The following is a 20,174-nucleotide window of genomic DNA, read 5'->3' on the forward strand; positions in this document are numbered from 1 at the left end:
GGGGGGGGGGCAAGTTGAGAGGGGACCAAAAATGTTTTCAAGCAGTCTTCTGCTGGTTTTATAATTGAGGGAGTGTGCCAGAATTTATGCAAATTTTTGCAAGATAGAACATCAAACTCTTAAGGGAGATGAAGGTATTAAGAAATTTGAAAAGAATTATTTATAAACCAGATTAACTACTTTCCAATAATATATGAATGAACAGGTTTGTTATGTAATCCGGCGCTTCATATCAATTTATGACAAGTAAAGAGAATATTTGTCATATTTTGTTCCCATTCGTTTTTCTATAATAGTGTACTTTATCAAAGTTATTATATCCCACAATAATCATTGACCCATCTCAACTAATAATGCCAGACTTGAGTTTTGTTCATATGTATACGTTGCCTCATCATTTCGTGCATTAAGCATGAGAAAACATCATATAGTCCGTCTTCTTTCTTTTTTAGCCTTCAGCACTAGTGTTGAAAAGCTAGGGTCTATCTACTATTTTTTGGCTTAATGTGACACAGTAAAACATTCATTTTTTAACGTTCATAGCTTCTGTCATCCAGAATGTCGTGCGGGCATAGGCAATGTGTTTTGGTCGAATATTCATCTTACTTTGCTATGGTCAAAGACACATACATAGTCTTTTATGTTCGCTTCACATGCACGTAGACGTAGCTTATAATTTCACAAATTATTCATCACCACAACCGTTAATAGTGGGACCTTCTGTTATCTAGATCAGACAGTTGGACGGATGGTTATTTACATAGACATTGACCGTGTGTTTAGACGCGGTTGTGCCTCCTAACTATCGTCTTCCTAATAATACCTGTTATCTAGACTTAAAGAGATATATTTTCTGCCTCCGTATACCCGCATTACTGGTAGCATTTGCTTTCTCTCTGTCACAAGAAAACAACCTGGCCTGCGACAGTGGATGAAAATGGGTCAGTGCGAATTTCATTTATTTATTTTTTCTATTTATCAGCTTATTAAGTTCACCTCTAGGATAATATATTGTAAATCTTGTAAGTGTATTTTTATTTCACTTTTGATAAAGTTATGATTGAATTGATGTTTCCTAATTTTAATTATGAGATTCCGTTAATCATACATTTGAAAGGAATATTTTACGCGTTCTTTTTTTATAAATAAGATTCGATGATTAAAAAAATTCTCGTGTGCGGGATCAGGTCTGAGCAATTATAAAAACACATCCTTAACCACAATGCCTATGATTTCAGCTTCAACGATGATATTTGGCGAGTGCAGTCTACCGACGAACATCCCGCCGTATTCGCCTGCCGGTGTGGGGCCCGTTTTGTGGTGGATCGAAGCTTGGGCACTGCACCTACAATCCATTCTTTTTGCTCTTTACGACCTTGGCGTTCCGCTGCATGTGTCCTTCTGGCACCGTGCCAGCATATGTGACTGCTGACAACGTGACGTGTACCTTGAGTAAGTGGGCTTTGGTGTCTGTCTCACCATCAATGTAATGTTTAGATTTAAATTAAACTGATGTAAATATAAATATAAATATTGTTCATATTTATGTTGATGATGTTCAACGTATAGCGGTAATGGGGTGCTGAGGGACTTTTTTCTGGCATTGCATGGGCGGATCCAGGCTTATTGGAAGGTGGGTACGCGGATGCAAAGCTGATCCTCCCCCCTCCTTGGCGTGGGGTTCGGGGCCCGCTGAAGGGCCCCGAAATTTTTGGTATTTTAGAGGGCGAACGGTGCCATGTGGTACAGTTTAGAACTATGATCCAGCTAGTCAAAATTCTAATTTCAAAAGGGACCATTGGAGTGATTTTTTTTCAGAAATCGAAGAGGGGAAGTCAGGACTCCCTGACACCCCCAAATTTGCCACAGCATTGCGTGGGCTGAACTAAGAGCCTTGTCGTTAAATATATTGACTAGATTTGTGTCTGTTTAAAATTTAAAGGTCACTCAGGAAGGTGATGGTGTGGTGTTTTAAGCCAGAGCTTTCGACATCTGGATTCAATACTTCAAGAAAAACTATTTTCGGATTCTGCAAAAACGTGTGCGATGACACATTATACACTGATGTATAACAATTATTTTTTGTTTTTGTTATTTTAATTTTGCTTTGGCAGAGGTCTGCACTCAATAGTTAGATGCATATGAAACTTATCATTTAATTTACAAATAATAAAGCTTACTCAACCATAATACTTATTATAAAACAAATGTAAACCGGAAATTATATTACATTGAAAAAATCAAATGAGACCGGTCTTAAATCGAAAAAAATCAAAGAGTCAATGATTAAAATATTGCCCTGATTTTGATGAAAAAGAAAGAACAACAGTGTCTTAGCACACAGACTGGATAAAGTTTTAAAAATGGCTTTGCATTTTTTGAAAGTTAACTTGTACATTTGCATGGTTGAAGTTAAAATTGATTTGCGTGTTTCAGTCAGGGGAACACCGTGTCGGACTGATTATGACTGCAACTCAAGGACAACGGATTGTCTGGGCATCAGTATGGCCAACCCAACATTCTTTGAAGGTTCTGGCATCCAAGCACCATTCTCATCGGATTTGACCACATTATTGGCCGTAAGTATACTTTTACTCGGTCGGCTCAGCACCTTGTAGACTTGCCACCTGAAGTATTACTCCAACCGCACACACACACACACACACACACACACACACACGTACAGTATATCGGGATTTAAGCACACAGGGCACAGGCTCTGTTCAATCAATATGATCTCTTTATTTAGATGCATGCAAATTTTCACCAGCGGATATTGATACAAAAGTAATGAAATAAACGTTTGTCTTATTTTTTTATTGAAAGAATTGGATCTGAAAAAGAAAAAAAAAACTGTCAATGCATTTATGATGTACAAAACGAAATGCAAAATGGCTTAGGATGTGTGTTTCAAAAGACGGATTCGTGTTAGCGGAAATGCCAAAAACGCGACTGAATTTCGTTTTATTACTAAAATAACGTGATTGTGCCTCCTTGAGTCTTCAGGATAATGTCAAACTGCAGCTATCTCTATTGTTTTTTTCCTTTGTTTCTAGCCGATTGTATCATTTATCTGCAGCTTCAACGACGGGCTTATAGTGGATGTTACCAGTGTATATACGTGTAATGGCGGAACTGCAGCAACATTGGGCTCGTGTATTGAAGTTAATGGCAGTAAGTGTGATCATATAGTCAGTTTGTTGCATAGTGTTGAGGTGGATCGCACTCAGAGAGAGAGAGAGAGAGAGAGAGAGAGATGCAAAGATACTACAGACAGCATCAAAAAGAGTGGAATGCCATTGTATTTGCCCTCCCACCCCACCCAGTACTACTGCGGAGAATATCCATGATATACATATACATATCGTAGTGAAGTTTAGGGAATTATGGCAATACACATAAGACACTTCCTGTGAGCATAACGTGATTTTTTCCTAGTTGAATAGATAATGTCGATGTTAAAGGCACTGAAAATCTTTATACTGATGTTGCGTTAGAAAAACTGTCAATTAAAAAAGGAACTGTCAGAAACTACATGTACGTGCATTAACTAATGGGACGGTGACATTTTGTCAATGTTGACAACATGTTACAGTAGCCTGTGGAATTTATACTAAAGAATAGCAAAAAGAAAAAAAAAACTGCTGTACATATACATTAACATGCAATTATAAAACATAACAACTTTGTAGTTTATATAAAGAGGGATAAATTAATAGTACCAAAAATCCGTTTACATTACTAGTCGAAATGTACATTCAGGTTGGCAATCTTGTGTTAGGCATATAAATAAGTGTATCAATACGTAAGTAACCAGCAACTGAGAATCTTACACGATCAGATATTTGGTATGTAAATGATATATTTAAATTATTAAATATAAATTTAGATATCAAATTTTTTTTTAATTATTATTGTTAAATGATTGTTTTAATTGGTGAAATATAATTAGTGGGCCTATACTTTGGTTTATTGGCTCATGTATATGCTGGTTTAACTAAATTATTATTTTATTTTTAATCTTTCTTTTCAGTTCCACCGTTGTCAAGTACCAGTTTTGAAGATACCGTCCTTCCACAGGCACTTCAGCGGGATCTCTGGAGAAGTCTGTTAATTCCAAATTACTCCGGGGTAGCTTTCAATCCGGCTGATATAGATACCTTCTATTCTGTCAACACTTTGGGGAACTAAGTCCCAACATAAACATCGCCCCCTTCCGACTAGAATGCAATGATAAACGCAGGGATTGAAAACCTTCATCGCCGATTATACCCTTCAAATAATGTAGGCTTCACCTCTTCTGCGGTACGTATTATAATCCACACAGAAATAAGAGCTTGTGTCTGTCATCCTGGGAATTATGTTCCGTTAGTCAACTAATCTGTTATGTCGTTATTGTTGTGCTTAATATATGAATTTATACTGTATTCATTTGTTGACATGATAAGGGGAGCAAGGTGAATACCTTTTCCACCTCTGGACCCCTTCATCCACTTACCCCAATACCGTTCCTTGAAATGACCTTCCTACACGACGTAGTGATGGTAGTGTGCTGTTCAGATACCTAGCGTCGGGAAGCATTTATTGTGTTTTTGTTTGCTTATACATATATTGTTGTCTTCATATACATTTATTTTCCTATAATCAAATTATATCTGCAATCTATAGTAAGCTTTAGAAATCACAAATAAAGAGTTTGTCATCTGAAACATGATGTGAATTAAACACTACTTCACATAAACCCCCTTGTCTCCAACAGTCACTACTCCACAGTCGTATTTACCTTGCTCCCGTCACAGCGGAACACTGGGTATGTACTGCCTTCATTTAGTATGTATATTTATTCCGATGAGGCATCCACCTTACTGTTCAATCTGCACTAAATAACAGTTCATGGACGTTCATCATCTAAGATGCGTCCATTACAGTTGTTAATGACACATGATTATTTCTCATAAGATTTTTAAATTACCTCGTTAATGCAGTTAATGAAATGTTCTTATCTTTGTCGAGTTAAAGGAAGAAGGATATGTTATATCTCACATACATATACGTGTACTGTATATATACCTGGCAGACAAAATTGCATGTTGTTTTAAGAAGTTATATGGTACAGCCATACTGCTATAAGTCACATAAATCCACCCAACAATCAATAACTTGACCGAATTACTAGTACATAATTGGCATAATTGTATTATAGAGTATAATGCAATAATGACTTTACCACTCACCATACTAACGAACTTTTCTAAGTTTCTTCCAAGGGAGTGATGACTTTTATAACGTTTAGAAGAAGCAAACGTTTAATCGAGGATTAAAAAAAAGACTTAATTTTATCTCTTTTTATAGTAAACGCAATAAATTTAACAAAAGGTTTTAGACTTTCCTTTATATTATGTTTACTGGTGTTATCTTATTTTCATTTATTTGATCATTGACAAACCGGAGATGTTAAAACAATGTCCGTTTTATGTGTGTTTTGCTATATATTGAATGGTTGAATAAAATATTATTATTATTATTATTATTATTATTATTATTATTATTATTATTTCAACAATATTAAACATTAATATCAAAAATTTAATATTAAAATAGACACTACACACAGAATTGTAGAAATGATTCATTTGTATGCACGTACCCGTAGTTTAAGCTCTAATCATTACCACCCCCGTTAATACCACCTGTTATCTAGCTCAGATAACTGCCCTTCTCGACCTCAAAGTTAGACGCGTGGTCATTTACGCAGAGATAATCTGTGTTTAATCTTGTCATCTGGACTCAAAGAGTGGATTTTCTGTCACTACACACATTTCCGGCAGCATTTGTGTCTCCCCGTTTGCAAGAGAACGACTTAACCTGCGACAGTGAATGACGATGGGTAAGTACACTAGTTCCAATAAATTTGTTTTAGGTTCACTGCATTAAGTTCAATTTAAAGACAGAATACTTCTTTTATGTCTTTATATGAAAAGATATAGTTGCAGTGATATTTCACACTTTAAGTTACTTTTTGAAGTGTCGTTTTTGATATGTCTGAAATCAATCTTTTACACATAATTATATGCTTTTAAAATGACTTACGAAAAGTGCTTTCTCGTAACCAGATAGCAACATTTAAATTAACATGCCCTCATATGTGAACGGACTCGTGACTTAGTTTATGTTAACACAACGTTAACCAAACTGTCTATGATTTCAGCTTCCACTACGGTATTTGGCGAGTGCAGTCTGCCAGCGAACGTCCAGCCCTATTCGTCATCCCTTTCGGTCCCGAACTGTGAATCTTTTGCGCGTTGTACTTACAATCCATTCTTTTTACTCTTTACGGCCTCGGCGTTCCGCTGCCTGTGTGTTCCTGGTAGTGTGCCAACATATGTGACTGCTAACAACGTGACTTGTACCGAAAGTGAGTACATTTCCGTATTTGTCTCTCCGTGAATTAACTGTTTAGATATATTTTTCAAATTTATGGTGACGAATGCTTAACGGCCAGAGGTACTGAAGAGCTGTGGAATTCTTGTCTAGGATTACGCGGAATGAAACCAATCAAAACCTTGTCCTAAGTTTATTCAATAGATTTAGTTTGAGTTCCTTCGAAACGTGAGTGGCACTTAATTATGACAGTGCCATAGTTTAAGCCGAAACTTATCAAGACCAGAACAATGAAACAACAACCGTTTCACAATATTTTTTTTTTCATTTTATTAACGTCCGCAAAGAGATACATATGTACGGTACCGTTAAATAACTTGTTAAAGAATAATAAATATGCACATGATGAAAAATATTTGAAATGTCAGTAATTGCGCTCATATTATACCTAGCCCGTTAGAATATTATAAACACATGTTTGGGCTCTTGTATTTCAAAATTGTTAGACAAAAAACTGACATGTTATCAGCTTTGTGTAGTCATGTGATAAAGGTGATGTCACAATTGCAGAACTGCATGTATAGTAAGATGAACGCGGTGTTAAAGGTTAAAGGTACAATGTATACATTGTTTTTTTAGGGGGAGGGGGTGAAATTTGAATACAACGCAAACATACCTTCTATGAAACTATTTCGTTCACAAAGTTAAAATTTCTTCATTGGTTTGAATATTGGAAACTATGTTTAGCTTTTTTAGACATGGCTGTATAACCGACACGAGTGAAATTAAACTATTCATATTACAAAAAGCGTCAAATTCACGTATAACTAAAACCGGGATTATTATATGATAATTATGTGAACCATTTTGGATATTGCACATACGTACCCCACTGATTAAGTGTTGACATTTCCAGCTATACATGACGCACTGAAGTGATGCTCCAACTTTTTTCATTAGCATTGAAAGCACTCGTCATAGCCTCAGCAGGCAGGTTTGCACTCTCGATTTGCTCTCAATTTTTATCTGTAGTTATGTGAACATCATTATCTGATTTTGCGTGTTTCAGTCAGGGGAACACCGTGTCAGACTAATTATGACTGCAACTCAAGGGCAACGGATTGTCTGGGCATCAGTATGGCCAACCCAACATTCTTTGGAAATTCTGGCACCCAAACACCATTCTCATCGGATTCGTTGACATTGTTGGCTGTAAGTATATTCTAAATTGAGCACACTGTTGTTGTAAAACAGCTAAAAGTAAACAACAATAAGTAGACAAAGAGCGTGAATCCGTGGTGTTTGTAGTAATTGATGAGTGTTATTGCACTTCGCCATTCACATTTTCATATTGAAAAGGCATAACCCTGCAAGATATATTTATTTATATTGCATTCAGATTTTATCAGAGCACAATGGAAAAGTTACACAAATAAACTGAGAAATTAATAGATGTGATACATCACATTTCTAATGATTTCCTTGATTAATTGTAAAAAGTGTTAGATGGTGAGATATATAAAATCTTATAAGGAAAGAACCTACAAAGTTTTTTGGTAGGGGCAGAAAGAAATTCATAAACTGACGAAGGGGCATGTGTTTCAAGCTTTCATGGTAAATTATAAAAACGCGACTGAATTACATTTTTTCCGAAATAATGAGGTAATACGCATGTCTTCTTTAACCTTCGAGATAATCTCGAATCTAAATAAACTAGTCATTAAGCACTGGGTTTTCACAATGCAAATAATCATTATTCGTTTATTTATTTATTTTATTTGTTTGCCAGCCCCTGGTATCAGTTATATGTAGCTTCAACGACAGGAACATAGTGGATGTAACCAAGTTATATTTCTGTTTTGGAGCAACCTCATCCACGTTGGGCCAATGCGCTGAACTAGGTGGTACCAGTAAGTGTTTGGATTGCAATGTGTTACCTGGTATTGTAGGATGGAGAGAGAGAGAGAGAGAGAGAGAGAGAGAGAGGAGAAACAGAGAAGGAGATTAGTCGGCTCCTCTTTCATGAATGATCCACCATATTTGATACGCGGATCAGAAGATCCGAGTATCATCTATTGTGAATGACCTCAATTATATTTTTGCATGCAAAAACAAAAGACAGACAACGGTAATTAAGCAACATTTCTATTTCATTCATTACTCTAGAGTGAAACTCTAGAGCATGGTCTGACCAGTCGTTAAATATCCACGACTCGGTGGAGAGGTTTAGCAAACGACGGACAACGAAGACGAAGGACGAACATGTGCACTATTTCATCACTTTACGCTCATCATAACCTCATTTTTCGTAGTTCGTCCTTTCAATGAAGGAAGATTTTATGAATTCTTCGTAAAAAAAGGTAGTACGAATTGAGTCCGTTCACACATTGACACACGTTTGATACGCGTTAAATCACGTTTACTGGTAAATGAACATAAGTTTCTTTGCATGATTGCCTTCAGGTTGTTTGATCGTAGGCCTAAGGGAAAGTGGATATCAAATCTACTGTTACAAATTGATCATTTTTTCTCACCCTGCTCTGTTGTTATCGTATTCGTACTTTGTCTTCGAAACGGCACTCATAACTAGCGATCACTATCTGACAACTGCTTCGTGAAACGGGCCCCAGGGAGTTAAAACACTGAAAACCTTCCTATTAACGTCGCTTTAAAAGTAGTTCATAAGAGACTACCAAACACCCAATTTAGAAACTACCAATAGAATTGAGACCGGCGGTTCATGTGACTACTTATTTTATTTGTTACTAATTATAACAGCTTGTTTGTGGAATTTGACAAAGAAAATATCGAATGAAAGTTCGAACTGTAATAAATATAAATCTGGAAGAGAGCAACTTCTGTATTTTCTTGGGGATGATTCAATCAGATGTTTACCCAAGAATACTTGACATTTATTGAGCAAAGGTTGAGGTTGTTTGGACACGAGGCCAAGCCTATGGATGTCACTAATTTAAATGAAGTGAACTGTTTAACTCGGGAAAACTAAACGAACAAATAATTTGTTTATAAATGATAGATAATTTATTTCTCTCGGTGAAGGATGATCAAATGTCTTTTATTTTGGTGTATTGATTCATGTGTGTATTTATTGGATTTTACCGCCATTTAATTATGATTTTCATTTCTTTCAGTTCCACCGGTGACAAATATCAATTACGAAGATATTGTCTTCCCACAGGCACTTCAGAGGGATCTCTGGAGAAGTCTGTTAATTCCAAGGTACCCCGGGGTGACATTCAACCCGAATGATATTACTACCTACTTTTCAACATCCACTCTGGACAACATTGTTCCGGTGTAACGAAATTGTCGGTCCACGTAACAGAAAGTCCGCCCTCCATTTTGTAAGGTTAGGGTCACCTTGCGTAGGTGGGTCAAAATCTATTTCGAGACTTACCTCAAATGAATGGGAGACATACTCTCTGAAATGAAAAACTTTTTTGCCAATAATTTCTATCAGAGAGCGTGGTCATGACATAGAAATAGGAGCGTGTGTCTTTCATCTTGGAAATGATGTTCTGTTAATGAAATAATCTGTTATGTAATTAAAGTTGCTGTAATATTATTAACTTGGTATTTATTCCCCATTTGCAATTAATTTGTACCCGTCACAATAGAACACACACATATGTATATATGTATATCGCGTCTATTAATAATGTTTCATGCCAATAAGGCAAACATTACACATGCATTATAGATGTTGATGGTATATAATTATTCAAAATGAATTTGTTAGTTTACCTTGTAGTGAAAAAATGTACCTATCTCTGTCGAGGTAAAGGAAATAGAATACATTATTTAGCATATTAATGTCCAGGATAAGCATAGATGTACATGTTAATGTAAGATGCATTCAGATAGGCCTGCGCTGTAATATATATGTAATTAATGCAGGGACCATTAGTTTTAACATTAATAGGATTTAAATGTATCATCTACACAGCTTTAAATAACTTTAATGTAATTACATAAATGTTATAACCACGTATTGTTTGAGCAACACATAATAACTTTATCTGCTGGTTTAGAGTGAAACCGGAAAATGGTACGTTTAATATTTTAGTAAATAAACTAAGCTATCACTGGCAGATGGACAATTGTATTTTAGTAAATAAACTAAGCTATCACTGGCAGATGGTCAATTGCTTGGTTTTCATCTCAAGGTAAATATTTAGTGTATCTTCCCCACCCGCGGGGGATTCATTGAGAGTTTAAATGAAACGTTTCTCCATAATCTTGTAGATTGATATCAAAGAGTGCGTCTTATAATTTCAATTCAATTTCAATTTCAATTCAAATTATTTCTTTACTGGCACATAGATTATAATGACCTTGTACAGTATAATATACTAAAGACAATACAATCGGTGCTTTACCATTTCTCTGGTTGGTACTTGTGATGCCAGTTTGTGAATTAACAAATATAAAAAAAGCTGTGTGTTATTCTGTATAAGATCCGATGCACTCTTTTTTTGATGGTCAACACTCGCTTTTTAGAACTGATCTGCGTGTTTTATGTACGCCGAGCGCGATAAAACAAAATATTATAGGTAATATAATAACAATATTTTCCTGATCAACACATTAATTCATGGGAATAATGATAAAAGTCGGGAATTTTCTTTTGAGAAGTGGTATGACTTAAATCATTAAAACTATTTTTTATCATTCTGGAATTCAAACTACAGTAATGCTGCAAAGAAATCATGATATCATACACGTGTCACTATGGAAAAATATCGAGAACCTGAATAGAGCTAAGGATGTGGAAGATAACCATGCGCAGATGTGGTCAAACGATCTGTTTGTTGCGTGTTAAGTGTGTTGAAAAAAACATCTAGACTTGCTCTCAGAGGTTTCTCTGAGCCGATCTTACTTCAGTGAGTGAACACGAGATAAATTTTATCTAGACGAGGAAATTGTTTCATCAGTGCTGTTTTCTGCTTAACAATTTGCGATTAAGTTGAGATAGTACCTCGTGCGTGAAACATCAGGGGCAGCATAGTTTTGTCTTCTATGGGAAGTGCAGTAGCCAATAAAAGGCCCTAGTTTTAGCTAAATACAATACTGGTCACCGAGCTGAACGTAGAAATTACGAGTGTATTGTCTCGCCTTCCTCTCGATAATACACCCGTTATATTTTACTTACATCTCGGTGACTCATATCGTGACTTAATTCCAGCATAGAAGTATAAATTACGAAATCTGATAATTAGTGATATGGGAGTGTTGTTGTTCTAAAGTATTGTATTTGCAGTGATGGCGAGTGGCTTCGTCAGTTAACATTACTCAGGTTCTTTTTGTAAGGGATCAATGAGACACACGATATTAACAGTTAATCAACATATATTTTCTGTCTTTACTTAGAACAGAATAAGAAGAAAGAGTTGACACCATCACCTATACGTGTCAGGTGCGGGCAATTATTGTGTCATAAAATTAATTAAATCCAATTTTACCAATTTTCTTGATCTGTAGTACTGTAAAAAATAATACTAAGCCGGGGGCCTTATTCTCAAAAGGTTGTAACTTACAAATTAATTACTTTCCGTATAATGAAAAACACACAGCTTTATTTAAACATAGATATAACACTTAGACCCTAATGATGTTGAAATGGGTACAGTATACCCTTAAGCCTTGTAAACTGAATGCCATTGATTTAATGATCACTATGCAGTAGCGCTGATGGCTTTTCTGTAATGAAATATTCTTTAAACAATCACCAGTGTTGTTTTTGGTAAGTGTAATATCAATTTTCTTAAATATTATGACAACCTTGTTATAAGGGTATGACCATGACCTGTGGTGATCTTAGATATAGTTTCAAATGATCGACAATATGTCACTTAGTATGAAGCGATACTTTAAACATGTTACTGTGACATTGGCCGGGTTAAGAAAATGTAGACATGATGGCATTTTGTCCGATCTAAAAATGCCATGACCTTGGAAATAAGCTAATAACATTGACCTCTGGTGGCCTTGAAAGCAATTGCATATTAATCTCAGAACCTCACTTAGTAGGAAATTACATTTAAACATGCTTCTGTGACCTTGACCTCCAGTGACCTTGAAAGTGCTTGCAAAAGATTGGGTCTCCCTCACTTAGTAGGAGTTGATACTTAAAACATGTTTCTGTGACATTGGGAAACTGTCATTTAGACATTGTTTTTTTTTTTCTCCGAAAATGCATTGACCTTGTAATAAGGTCATGATCTTGACCTCCAGTGACCTTGAGACTAGTTTCAAAATATTGGGGATCCCTCACTTGGTAGGAGTTGATACTTAAAACATGTTTTTGTGACATTGGGTTCCCAAGTTATGGATTTCAAGTCCACCCACCCCATTCAGTAGCGGCCATGGTTGGATTTTTGTGGAAAATGAGACTTTGCCATGGTTGGATTCATAGGGAAATTTTTTGGGCTATATTGAGCATTCAACGGATCAGAATCAGTTGAGAAACCTTTGTCACCAATTTTTTCCAACCTCAAACGGGAAAATATGCTCGTTTACTGGCCTATTATCGTTTCTAGCGGTAGGGCTCTACCAATACATAGATGTTTGAAGGAAGTTTGCAAAAACGCACCTCATTTATATATAAGATAAAGGGACGTTTGCAAGAAATTTTATTTCGAATTTGCAGTAAATTTGAAAGGATATGAAAAAAGAAAGCTTACAAATTGCAAAAAGCTTGCAAGTGACAGACAGTTTGAACGGCCTTTTAGAACAATCGATGCTACTGGTTTTCAAGGAATCAAACTAATCAATACAACAAGTACCTTATCCTATCATTTCCATCATCAATTTGACACACTGTAATTTATAAATGCATCACGGTTTGATAAAATGATGACCCAATTTTAAAGGTACTGTGTATATATTACATAATAACAGATTGCTTTTTCTTCACTGCCTGGGTAAGAGTAAGAGAGATGGTAAACAAACGCATTTTCATTAGCCTTACTGATTGTTTCATATTTCCCTAAGCATTACACAGGTATCAATAACTGTTTCAAGAGGTAAGGCTGTATCAATGTACATTTGATCAAAATAAATGCCCAGGAGACGAATTTTGCTATGTTAGTTTAGGATATTAATCCACCATTCCACAAGTTTTGACAATATGATGATAAATAGAAAGAATATTGCGTATCAAGTACAGAAAAAGAGAAAGATCAATTGCCTTCACTGTCATATTTATTATTAGAGAGGTTGTGAACAAATTAAATTTCCATTAGTCTTACTGGATGTTTCATGTTTTCCTTAGCGTCATATACTGGTATCCATTACCATTTGAAGCAGTAGGGCTTCATCAACGCACAGTTGATATAGATAAATTGATCAATTATGCTAAACATATGCTAAAATGCACAATAAGTGATAGATACAATACCAGTCCCCGGGCTGTACGTGATATATTACGAGTGTATTGTCGAGCCGCAGGCGCAGCAGTTTAGATACTGCAGAAGTTCCCACAAAACACTACTTCCCTCCCATCAGTGGCAGATTTAGAGGGGGTCAGGGGGGTCCTGACGTTGATGAAGCCCTACTGCTTCAAATGGTAATGGATACCAGTATATGACGCTAAGGAAAACATGAAACATGTTCTGAAAAATATATCACACCAATATTCCCCTCTTAAAATTAGAATTTTGACTAGCTAAATCACAGTTTTAAATCATACCAAAGGGTACTGTTTGCTCTCCAAAACACCGATCCCTACACCAAGGGGGCGTTCCGTTGCGGACCCCCCCCCTCCAAATAACGTTTGAGAAAGGACTTGTTGTCATTGTTGTCTGATCCGTGGTGGGTGCTAGGATCCGATATTCAGATATTGGGCCCTAATTAGCTAGTAAGGAACAGGAGTGCAGCAATCAACGTTGATTCTGCCACGTCAAAACACCGTCATAATGTGACGTTGACTCAACGTTGTATTTTGGTCATTGACACAACCTTGCAGACATGGATTGTAATTTAAAATATTAATTATTGAAAACGTGATATTTTGTTTATCAATACTGTAAATAACTTTATCAAAATAATAAAAAAGGTGTTTTAAAGTAAAAGTGAAAGTTGTTTTGCGTCTTTAGTAAACTTGTGAATTTTCTTAACTTGTTATTCACTAATACATTCCTATAAACTTCCTTGCAAGGTCAGCTGACACTAGAATGAATAAGTTGCTGTAAATATGATGGATTGAAGTTAATAAAGTTGACAGTTATCGGTACTCTGTTATAAATAGACAGGTTGAGGTGACTGTAACTTTGTTATATATATATATATATATATATATGTGTGTGTGTGTGTGTGTGTGTGTGTGTGTGTGTGTGTGTATGTCATTCTTTGCTAGTGGTTATTAAATGTTGAATATGTCCGAAAATTTCAAACTTTCTCTGGAAAGCTGTAATTTTGCAATGTGATAGCTACACCATCGCAGTTTATCATTTCATCAAAAGGTAAACAGCAGATGCCCTTTTTAGGGCACACAGGTGAGTTGAACAGCTATACCCACCAAATCAAAGACGCGTTACCCTGGGTAATATATTTTGCACAAACTAATGTAAGTCTAATGGAATGTTTTCAGTTTTTGTTTAGATCATAAGGGGATGTTGTCTCAGTGCTTCAAAACTGGTTTTGAAGAATTCAATCAAGTTTCGTTCAAGGGCAGAGCGTTAAGGTAGAGTTTCATTATGTAAAATTAACAGGAATCAGGTCTTAACAGCAGTAGTAAAACTAAAGTGTAAAGTCACAGTTATTCAAAACAACCGTCTCACCTGGTCGTCAGATATTATAATAATAGAAAAATTCGACCAGAACGCAGAAGTATGAGGATCGGCCACGTTTTACCGTTTATGTCCGATGGTGAATGATTTACCATTTTTGTCAAGTGGTGAATGAACTATTACTAGTTTTTTTGGGCGGTAAAAGGTTAGGACGGTGTAGCATGAAAATCAGACTTCCGGAGTCATAATTTCATAGTGAAAATCTCACCTCCCCCTATGAAATTTGACTCCCTCCCACAAAACGTAAAATAAATCTTATTTTATCTTATTTAAATCTTATTTTATTTTAGTATATGACTTTTATATAGTAGTATGCATAATGGAGGATACATTGCCACTTTTTTTTTAGTTTGCAGGTGAAAATTTTCATGGGAAAATAAGAACATTTTAAAAAATGTGTATTTTACCACCCAGTGACTTCACTATGAAAAAGCTGTTTATTTCTCATGAACTCTTAGGGCCATTCCCATAGATTTTAGATCGGTCTATCCCCGTAGGGAGTCTCACTAGATTAATCTCAGATAATCCGGCTTGATTGTCCGACCCGCCTACAACAAGCACCCTGAGCTTCAGAGATAACTTGACACTAACCTCTTCACAATAGCCTATCTTCATCGTGTCAAGTTACCTCTGACGAAAATAGTTTGACCTAGTTTATATAAGCCAATCGAATCCATGTTTCAAAAATTTTCACCAAAGTTTGGTGAAAACGCTGATTGGTTGACCGTCAATCGGCAATCCTCGGCTGATTCCGCAAGCTCCATACTAACAACAAAGTTATTGTCGAGTGCGGAGACATCCGAGTAGTACCGAGTGCATAACCGTACACAAAGAAAGCATGGCGTCTCCTACGAGTGACTACGTAAAATAATGTGGTAAGTTATCTCTTGATTCTTTGCAAAATATGAGTATATCGGAATTGAAACCAGAGCAGTTTGAGGCCCTGCATCATTATCTACTGAGGGATGATGTATTTTGCGTGCTGCCCACAGGTTACGGCAAGTCCCTGATATTCAGCCTTATCTTTGATTGGTCCGGATTTGAACAAAGCGCGCTTTGACTCGTTCGCGTTCATTGGCTAGATCGTTCAATGAGTCATTGAGTGCGGGCTTTAAATTTGATTGGCGGGCGGCGGGGGCAATCGAATGTGGTCAGAGGTAACTTGACACGATGAAGATAGGCTATAGTGAAGAGGTTAGTGTCAAGTTATCTCTGAAGCTCAGGGTGACAACAAGCTGTAAGGGAGTAATTACCTTTCGTGCCCGATTGGCTGACAGCTATTTAGCGTGAACCCCCAGGGAGTTAGGTCGATCTAGTTGGATCTATCTTATCACTGGGAATGGGGTCTTATATGTTGTTAGTATCTTGTGACTTCTCATCCAGATTATGAAACCTGTTAATGATTTGATTATATAATAAAGCTCTGTTCAATCAGTAAACCTGGTATTTCTAGAACTGTCTTTTATCAAAAGGATTTCTATTTATTTAATTAAACCCATAGGAATTCAACTGCCAATTAAGACAACTTAATTACCTGAAACCTTCTGCTACATCTATAGCTTAAATGCAATATAATTGCTTTTGTAGCGACAGTGTTGCAACTGCAGTCAGTAGAGCTAAGTTTGGCCAAGGTTCTGGATCCATTCTAATGGACGAAGTGGCTTGTACTGTTGGTGAAGGATCCCTGAAAGACTGTCCCCACGAAGGATGGGGATCACACAACTGTGGGCACTGGGAAGATGCTGGTGTCCGGTGTTTGCCATAAGAACATATCCCCAAAGCATAATAATAAGCAACATTATGTTTTTGCTCTTGCACTGACTTGAAAATTTCAAAGTATCAGTGAAAAAAAATAACGATAAATGCCTGCATGTTAAACGTGACAAATCCAAAATTAGATGTACCATGAATATAAACCCTCTGACATATATCACCTTGCCTCTTACCACTACTTTATCCGAGCTAAACACCTGTTTATATGCTCCTATTTACTTTTAATAAATCCAAAACGGCTGCCAAAAGATAGAAAAAAAAAAAACAATTCTACAGTTGGCTAATGTATTCAATCATTTAGCTTTTTAGACATACTGTAGAACTCATTACACAAAGATGTTTTCTGAACTGCATGTAGGTACCATTTAGTGTGCAACCATAGAAATACATGATTTCACAAAATAGCAGCCAAATCCAATAGAGAAATATAATTACCATTAAAAGTTTTTTTTTCGTAATACATTTTCGTTATACATTTTCCGCCAAATCCAATAAAGAAAATTCAAAATATAATTACCATTCAAAGTTATTTTCGTAATACATTTTCACGTCTGGTTTACAGTCGGTGTAAAGAGGAAGTATAAGGCAAGATGATACAATCCACTAACCAGAAATATCAGACTAATGCAAATAAACAAGTCATTACCCAATGCTTGCGTTTTTATTCAGCTTCTTGATGGATTTGTTTCATTAAATTTTACCAATAAAATTGTACGACCCATAAAATTTTGATCACTACCAACTTCCCGACCCAGTGGTAGCCAATACACACCCTACCACATAGCTGCTATTCGGTGAGTCCTGTCCACCAGTGGCAGATAATTCGGAATAAAGCTTCTCACCAACTTTCCTCCAAACCATTAACCCATCACTTCTGTCATCTGGGAGCAGTATCATTGTAAAGTCGTTGATTACCTGGTGTCCGCTTGGAATATCTGATACACCATCATAATCGCTGAAGACGGACAATTGCGGTGCCCATTGTTCTTCTAACGTCACTCCTGCCTAAATAAATGTGGTTGTTCAGGTGTCAACCACCGGAAAACATATAATTTTTTTATTGTCAAGTCGTATACTTGAAACGTACACTACGAGTAGGGGGTATGGTCATTATCCAATCTCTGGGTGAGGCCTCATAGGTTAGCCTGACCCTAGCAATCTTGCCAATATTCCTGGTTGGTAATGACGTTGATTTTTCTGGAAACGTCCAGTATGTTGGCAATTCTGCAGTCCGAAAAGATAACGCTTTATCAGCTGTATGGTCAAAATTGTAACCTCACTTAAGAGCCATATTATTAAACTTTAAAAGGCGTTTGGATATTTCAATGATCACGCTCATTTTCACGATGGTCCATTGCCTACTCATTAAGTAAATAAAATCGATGTGTACTGTTGTAGCAATGTACAGAAATAGAGTAACACATCTCTTGGAGGGGTACATGCAGTATGGTAATGTAAATTCAGGATGGAGCACCGTTCGGTAGCCTGTTAATACAGAGAAATTACAGTAACTCGTAGCTCGTGCAGTCGACCTGTTAATTCTGTCACAGACGATATCTGTACGCTTGTCCGTCGGGAACTTGCCAAAACCAATGTTGTCAGTGAGGGTTTATAGTTTTAAAACGATTGCCGGCTCATATCGTGAGATCTGCAAAATAAAACCTACTTAGCTGAGTGGTTTTTATTTCAAATTCAATTTTAAGAAGCACTTAAAGAAGTGCCCGCCCTCAAGATCTGTCGATTCTTTAGTCTGAAATCAGATGTCTGTCTTGAGCTGAGACCAATTTTTACCGTCTATTCTTGTTTACAGCGACCATATATCTGATATTTTTTAAAACTGCCTAACCGATAGAATCACCAGAGAAAGTTGCTGCATAGGCTTACTCAGCACAAAGCATGTGTAAAACACCATTGTGTTTGCTACGATGGTTACAAAAGAGACGTATGAATTTAACGGCATGTTAAATATTCTTTGCTTAAAATCCCATATTAAATGTTGCATGTATTTGAAAACTTAGCAAACGTATCTGAACAATTGGAGCATCAGCCATAATGACGTACCGTGAAAGGCTTTTGGCCTATCCATGTATACGTCAGCTGTGTCCGGGATCACTTATATATAATTATCTTTAAAGCCCCCGTCACACTTATTTGGAATCAGCAGGGACCAAGCAGAACCAACCGGAATGACTAAATTTAAACATTCATACTAAATTCGGGAAGAGATTTCAAATTGACCTAAATTCTTGTAAGAATGCCGTTGGAATACTCAGAATGCGCTTGAATCCGACTGGAATGATTCTTGCACATTTCGGCTGTATTAGGTCTCAAATGCAGCTCGAATGTAGTTGGAAAACTAGGAATATCAATAATACTGTCAGAATGCAGTCAGCATATTTAGAATACACTTCAAATGCCATAGGAGTGTAGTTCAATTGCTGGCTGAAATAAGATCGAGATGCATTCGAGTTGCATTCCGGCTCATTCTAGCAGGATTTGAAGTGTCTTGCCATTTCGGTCTTTTCCTCGAATGTGATCAGAATGTTTCGAATGCTGTTGGAATGCCGTGAAAATGTTGAGAATGCAATTATAGCGCAGTAAGAATACTATTCAAATGCCTTTTGATAAGTTTCCATTTGGAACGACTTCGAAAGATTTTTACATAAGAAAAACATTCGGGCCAGCCACAAGAATGGGTAAAATATTGGGGAATTTTTAGAATGCTCTACGAATATTCAGGAACGTACAATGAATTGTCTTTCCGACGACATTCTTATTCATTCCGCCTCTAGTTTGACGGAGGTATAAGATCCCATACGGAAAAAAAGGGATTTTGCACTAAAAATACGTTATTTCTTGCATCTAGATAAAGATTTTACATTAAAAAGAAACTGAACAAGATACTGTAACTTTCCCCCCCCCTCCGTTTTGCATTCCAATACAACATTTTCACCTAATCTCTTCAGAAATTCACTTTAGAAGGGTTAGCGGTTGCGTACCTGCCCTCCACCTTTATTTGGTCCCCCCTACTACAATTATTTCCGTCAATTGCAAGAAACTTTAATCTAAAGATGACAAAACGACCGATACAGTGCATCGACGATGCATGGAAGCCGCCATATATGATGCCACTTCATGCTGACCTACGCCGTACGCGAAGCTCGTGCTTCGCGCGACTGATGACGTCGCCGCGTCAGAGTATAAATAGAG

At 36.6% G+C, this 20,174-nt stretch overlaps 2 protein-coding genes across 3 annotated transcripts; both read left to right on the plus strand.

Moving 5' to 3' along the window:
• Nucleotides 1-25: 25 nt before the first annotated feature.
• On the plus strand, nucleotides 26-5,524 carry LOC106176928 (uncharacterized). Of its 2 annotated transcripts, XM_013559518.2 has the most exons (5): nucleotides 26-941; nucleotides 1,239-1,452; nucleotides 2,437-2,579; nucleotides 3,057-3,174; nucleotides 4,034-5,524. In XM_013559518.2, exons 2-5 carry the CDS (start codon nucleotides 1,392-1,394, stop codon nucleotides 4,189-4,191), a joined length of 480 nt encoding a protein of 159 aa, XP_013414972.2. In that variant the 5' UTR covers nucleotides 26-941; nucleotides 1,239-1,391; the 3' UTR covers nucleotides 4,192-5,524. The 2 variants fall into 2 exon arrangements, with proteins under 2 accessions (XP_013414972.2, XP_013414971.2); XM_013559517.2 differs by having other exon boundaries at nucleotides 26-1,452.
• A 176-nt stretch (nucleotides 5,525-5,700) lies between these two features.
• LOC106176927 (uncharacterized) lies at nucleotides 5,701-10,493 on the plus strand. The gene is made up of 5 exons (XM_013559515.2): nucleotides 5,701-5,887; nucleotides 6,209-6,415; nucleotides 7,451-7,593; nucleotides 8,171-8,291; nucleotides 9,534-10,493. The coding sequence occupies exons 1-5, from the start codon at nucleotides 5,878-5,880 to the stop codon at nucleotides 9,701-9,703; spliced, it is 651 nt and encodes a 216-aa protein (XP_013414969.2). The 5' UTR covers nucleotides 5,701-5,877; the 3' UTR covers nucleotides 9,704-10,493.
• Nucleotides 10,494-20,174: the final 9,681 nt, after the last annotated feature.

The sequence above is a fragment of the Lingula anatina genome, chromosome 4 (assembly GCF_051362555.1).
Source record: "Lingula anatina isolate TDL-2025a chromosome 4, LinAna3.0, whole genome shotgun sequence".
NCBI lineage: Eukaryota > Metazoa > Brachiopoda > Lingulata > Lingulida > Lingulidae > Lingula > Lingula anatina.

Bases quoted from the DNA above. Each gene is read 5' to 3' on its own strand.
- LOC106176928 (XM_013559517.2), top strand. From the start codon at position 1,392: ATGTGTCCTTCTGGCACCGTGCCAGCATATGTGACTGCTGACAACGTG. The intron at 1,453-2,436 runs GTAAGTGGGCTT...TGCGTGTTTCAG, and splicing joins CAACGTGACGTGTACCTTGA to TCAGGGGAACACCGTGTCGG. The intron at 2,580-3,056 runs GTAAGTATACTT...CTTTGTTTCTAG, and splicing joins ATTTGACCACATTATTGGCC to CCGATTGTATCATTTATCTG.
- LOC106176927 (XM_013559515.2), top strand. The intron at 7,594-8,170 runs GTAAGTATATTC...TTTGTTTGCCAG, and splicing joins ATTCGTTGACATTGTTGGCT to CCCCTGGTATCAGTTATATG. The intron at 8,292-9,533 runs GTAAGTGTTTGG...CATTTCTTTCAG, and splicing joins CGCTGAACTAGGTGGTACCA to TTCCACCGGTGACAAATATC.